This window comes from Zonotrichia albicollis, chromosome 2 (genome assembly GCF_047830755.1).
Source record: "Zonotrichia albicollis isolate bZonAlb1 chromosome 2, bZonAlb1.hap1, whole genome shotgun sequence".
Lineage (NCBI taxonomy): Eukaryota > Metazoa > Chordata > Aves > Passeriformes > Passerellidae > Zonotrichia > Zonotrichia albicollis.
The window spans coordinates 114,811,694-114,817,482 of record NC_133820.1 but is presented as its reverse complement, the minus strand read 5'-3'; the positions used below and the strand labels follow the sequence as shown (position 1 = coordinate 114,817,482).

General features: G+C 39.8%; 1 protein-coding gene across 4 annotated transcripts in view; it reads right to left on the bottom strand.

Moving 5' to 3' along the window:
- Nucleotides 1-152: 152 nt before the first annotated feature.
- The window catches only part of CMSS1 (cms1 ribosomal small subunit homolog), a 222,830-nt gene continuing 217,193 nt past the window's right edge, over nucleotides 153-5,789 (bottom strand). For all 4 annotated transcript variants that reach the window (XM_026793567.2, XM_074536094.1, XM_074536095.1 and 1 more), the window contains 2 exons: nucleotides 4,520-4,608; nucleotides 153-379 (listed from right to left, as the gene is read on the bottom strand). In XM_026793567.2, the coding sequence (XP_026649368.2) occupies nucleotides 296-379; nucleotides 4,520-4,608 (173 nt within the window). In that variant the 3' untranslated portion in view covers nucleotides 153-295. The remainder of the gene's footprint in view (nucleotides 380-4,519; nucleotides 4,609-5,789) is intronic.

The following is a 5,789-nucleotide window of genomic DNA, read 5'->3' as shown; positions in this document are numbered from 1 at the left end:
ACTGAGCTGTGCAAAGACATTCACACTCATATTTGCTCATCTTCAGTCTTACTTGTGACATGTAGTAGTACATCTAGCAGGTGAAAGCAGTGTAACTCTGGTTTCAGTATGACATTGTTCCTGCAATAAAAATAATACTAGAACTACAAACATAACATCTAGGTTTTTATTAAAAGAAAACTCAGAAAAAGTTGCAATGTGCCTTCTGTATTGAGACCTCTGAAAAGTCAAAATTCAGTTGCAGGCAGGATAATAGTAAAATGCAGCTGCAAATTACTTCCTTGTTGGTAAACTATTAAAAGAGTCCCAGCTTCACAGATCCATCTCTGCACAGCTTTATAATACTCTTCTCCAGTAGGTCAATTGTTTCTTTCTTTATCTGAAGAAAACAAAAATCAAAGAAAGCATAAGAAGTTACTGATAATGATACCATTATTTATTTACTCAGGCACTTTACTATAGAAATTAAAGAAGAGATTCCTATACAAGGTCCTCTAGAACATTGCCAGTTTTTAAAAGACCCATCATTTGCCCTGCAGCCCTGAAGAGCCATTTCACATGGCCACAGAAAGTTTGTCATTGGCAGAGCTGATAAAGCACACCACAGCAAAGGGCCCATCCTGGGGCTGCACAATCCCCACAGAACTTTCCAGAGCAACAACTGGCGTAAAGCAGATGAAGGACAGTGCAAGAGGCACAGCCCTGTCTGTGTCTGAGACACCTGAATGAAAGTGAGCATGAAGGTCAGGTCTGCTGTGCTGCAGTACAAAGTACTTTGGTTTATGACACTGATATGGCCGTGGCTTATGGCTTATCCAAAGATAAAACAAATGCATTACAGAGTAAATATTGACTACATACTTCAGAGGGAACACAAGATTTTTTATGCTTAGTCTAGAGTTTCCTTATAGCTCCCTCTTACCACCTACAAATCCCTTGTTTGCAGGTTTTCTCTCAGGATTATATTCTTTCATGCCTCCACTTTGCAGAGGAATAAATGATGTAAGAAAGCCCAGCCAGGCTCAATTTCAGACTGGATGTGCTATACAAAAATGAACACAGTTGTCTTTCTATGACAACTCCATTTCTCACAAACCTTTTATTTTCATGACATCTGCAACTTAAACTTAGCATATTTTCAAATTTTCTGAAGGCTTGGTGTGTGTATTGTTTATAGACAATACAATATTGAGTTTTGTTGAAAGGAAACTTGTCCTTTGGTCAGATCAAATATATACAATCCATTTTTATTTACACCTTTATGCTTTACTTCAATTCCAGCATGCCAAGACAAACTCTGATAAACTCATTCACTTCTCCTGTGGTTTCTTTGGGAGCTTTCATCTCCTCTCTCCATTGTTTGGGATGAATGAAGTGGGAGACACAGAAACAGAGAATGAAAAATCTCAGCAGCATTAACTAATGAGATGCTGAGGGAGCTGACAGAGCAGTGGATCAGGGCACCATCCCTTGTGTGGATATGATGACATACAGAACTGCCATGTGGGACGATCCATGTGCATTTAAATTCATATATTTATTAAAATATAAATACAATATTATAACAATTATATTATAATGTTATATATTATAATATTCTAATATATTAGAATATAAATATAATTCTGTGTACATAATTCTCCACTGAACATTGTGTGACTACCAAAACAGCAAGTACAATGGGCATGTGCTTCCAGTTGTTCTTGCTTTCTGGTTTAAACAAAATGAAATTCAGCAATGTTGCACCTTAAGTATGCAAAGAAATTATTGATAATTGAGGTTTGCACTGAAAATAGGCCAGTATGCTGAGTTTCTAACTTTAAGTGTACAATTTTGCCTCCATAACGAACACAGGTAAAATAAATTAGTACATCAAACAGCCTACTCTAAAAATTGCCTTTGCTACTGTATTTCCTCTCTTTGAGACAACTTATGAGTATTCATAGCATGTATCTGACATTTTTCTATACAATTAGAAAAGCTGACTAGGACTGTATTCTATATTTGAAGCCCACAAGTTGCTAGAACATCCCATTGGTTTATATGTGATGTTAAGCTATCACCAAAACATTATTTGGGTGTCTTTCGCTTTTGACATTCCTTACACACAACTTTAAGGAAACTTCCTGATGTCTGCAGTGGGATAAATACCTGCAAAATACTTCACTTACAAAGTCCAAGATGTTAAAAACCTGCCTTTATGATGTGTTCCATGAGCCAAGAGCAGCTTGAAGACTTTTCTGTAATTATATATTTGCTACTTTGTAATCACACATAAATATATATTGCTTATCCTAACACAATATGTGATGGTCCAGTGTTCTTACTTACCCAGATTTAACTTGAACTAAGCTTTAAATTTCTATGCTAAGACAACCTTAGTATTTTGCCTTCATAAAACAGACCAAGAGTCACAACTTTAGGCCTATATTTCTAGACAGACACATAGAACGACCATGATGCTGCCTACAGTGAACTGAAAGGTATACCTGAGGTTTGCAATAGCCCAAAATGAAATAGTGGCAACATAATCTTCATTTTTTGGCGGTGGATCACCTATGGTCTACTTTATTGATGTTGACTTCAGCTAACTTAAAAAATCCATCCCACTGCCATCAACACCTTTTGTACGGCCTGTGATTTTGTGTTGTACTGTCTGTGATTTCATGTTTTCTGTTCTTTAAAAAACTTACAGGTAAGTGCAAGCATCACGCAAAACAAGCCTTATGTATTGTACAAAACAAACCTTATGTATTAGCCACAAGAGGGAGCCTCCTTGCCGCCAAAAAAGCAAAGGCAGGGTTTTTTGCTACTTCATTTCTTCAATGTATTTTTTTAGTTTTGTTTTGTGTATGTGGGGCTGTAAAATGCAGCACATTCAAATACTTATACAAGTACATAAATGGATTAATGACTGATAATTTGTTTCACTTGTGAAACAGCTTCATATTTATATGCAAAAGAGTAAGCAATCTTTTTTAATGCTTATATGCAATCTTTTCCCTGGAGATTCGTTCCATGTATGGGCCTGCTCTAAACGCACAAACCTCAAGACACTGTGCAGGAAATTGGGGGCTTTCTAACAATCATTAATGGAGGAAACTGCCTCTTCATCTGGCTGGAAATAGGTGATACCCCACAACAGAATGTAAACACAGCTTGTTACAGCAAGAAATACAAAAGCAGGATTACAGAACTGGAAAGAATTGGGAATTATTTTAGATGGAGTGCACAAGTGATGGATGGGTCTAAGTTGTTTGTACTCTACGTCTTGTCAAAAGAAACAAAAAAGAAAAGAAAAGGACAAGAAAGACAAGAAAAAAAAAAACCCAAGAGAACTGTCTGTAGATTTACTATGTTGCTCTCAGGTGGAGAAACATAGACGATTGGCCATAGTTTTGTTTAGTTTTTGAGGAAACTTTTCACTGAATCACAGCATATGCTGAGTTGGAAGTGACCGAGAAGGATCAAGTCCAAATCCTGGCCCTGCACAGGACACCCCAAGAGTCACACCCTGTGCCTGAGAGCACTGTCCAAACACTCATTGAACTCTGTCAGGCTTGGTGCTGTGACCACTGCTCTGGGGAGCCTGTTCCAGTGCCCAACCACCCTCTGGATTAAAAATGTTTTTCCTAATATCCAGCTGAAACCTCCCCTGATATAACTTCAGGCCACTAACACAGGTCCTGTCCCTGGTCAACACAGAGCAGAGATCAGTGCCTCTCCTCTCACCCCCACATGGAATTTGTAACTGCAGTGAGGGGTCTCCTCAGCCTCCTCTTCTCAAGACTGAACAGCCCAAGACACCTCAGCCCCTCCTCACAGGGCTCTCCCTCGAGGCCCTTCTTCATCCTCATTACCCAACTTTGGACACTCATGCTGTGACCAGAACCACACACAAGATCCCAGGTGAGGCCAGCCCAGCTCAGAGCAGAGCAGGACAATCCCCTCCCTGCCTGGCTGGCCATGCTGTCACTGATGCCCTCAGGACAGGGTTGGCCCTCCTGGCTCCAGGGCACTGCTGGCTCAGATTCAACTTTCCACCAACCAGGACCTCCAGGTCCCTTTCCATGGTGCTGCTTTCCAAGGTCTCATTCCCAGTCTGTCTGTACATCCAGGGCTGCCCCATTCCAGGTGCAGAATCCAGCACTCCCCTTTGTTAAATTTCACACAGTTGGTGATGCCCATCTCTCTCATTTGTCGAGGTTTAGGACTCTGTACAAAATTCTCCTGCTGAGGGAACTTCCTAGGGACAGGTAGAATATCCATGGAGCACAAACAGGGGAAACCAGAGCACAACCACACAGCTGTGACTCGCAACAATAAAGGAAAAATTCTTTTCAGGAAATAATTTTGAGACCCAGGAGTACAGACTTCTCAGCCAATGTGAACTTCTTTGTGTTCCTTTCCCACTGAAGACAGCTTTACAGAAAGAAAACTTTACTGACCAAGACCTGAGAGCTACCAACAGAAGTACTTAATACATAGAATAGAACATATACAGGTGCTTATACAATACCTCAGGGATGTCCATCATTCTCCTCAGTTTCTGATCTCTCCAGTTCCAATCCAGAATCATATATTTCACAGAGTTTAAGCACAGGGCATCTAAAAGGGCAACATAATTTTTATTACCAAGATAATATTACATGTGCTTATCAAAATGATTTTTGGCTTTTACATCTTTTGCTGTCTGTTTCCAAGGAAACTAATCTTTGAACACTTAAGTACTACATTTGCTGCTTGGAAAACTAAAGCACTGACACTGCAAACTCCCTTAGCCACATAATCTCATGCCTTCTTGGAAGATAAACACAAAAGCAGAAAAACTACTGCTGCCAGACTTGTCAAGAGCTTAACATCCTGCCAGAAAGTAATTCCTCAAGCTTCCTGTTGATCAAACTACAGGAGTCGAATTTCCACAGCTGATGTCACTGGTAAGTTACAAGGACCCTAACCTGAAAATTGATGTTAACTGGAATAGACAGTGTTCAGCAATTCACAGGACAGGGTGCTCTGTGAATATGAGTCAGGTCAGTGGTGCTGCTGAAGAATTTCTTTATCCTTCAAATAAGTGGTGGTGAAAAAGAAGGTCCTTTCTGAACTTTCTGAACTTTTCAGCTGTTCTCCTATTTTTTCCCTGGTCTTCTACATGATGCTCACCATTTTTTCCCATCAGTTTTGATTCCTCTCCCTTCCCTAAGTGTCCCAGCACTGCAACACTAAACTGTCAAAAAAGAATTAGAGCTTGGGATAAAATTTAACATTTCCAGGGATGGGCCATCCACAGCTTCTCTGGGCAACCTGTTCCAGTGCCTCACTACTCTCATGGCAATGTGCTGATGTGCTGAGCACCAACATTTAATCTTGGTGGAAGCAACAAAATGATGTTACTCCTGCACTCTTTTGGAAGGAGCAGTAGAGTCCCAAACCACTGCCTGATGTCCCTGACCAAGAGACCACAGTCAGAGCAAAACAGTGTCTTGCATAAGAGCAATAGAAAGAATTGCCTTATCATCTTGTCATTTTGTTGTTTCTTTTTCTTTGTGTACATGCTGTCTATTGAGTAAGTAAAAATATTCAAAATTTAAAAGATTTAAAGAGAATAATTACTTTTATTACAGGCAAATGAGAAATAAGATCAAATCAGCAAGCAGATCTTTCCTACACGCCTCACAAAAGTTTACACTAAGCTCACAGTAACATATGATACAGTGACTTCTGCCACTGTTCCCTTTTGATCCACTTGCAGTGTTTGGTTTCCTGGAGCTTTAAATCTCACATTATGG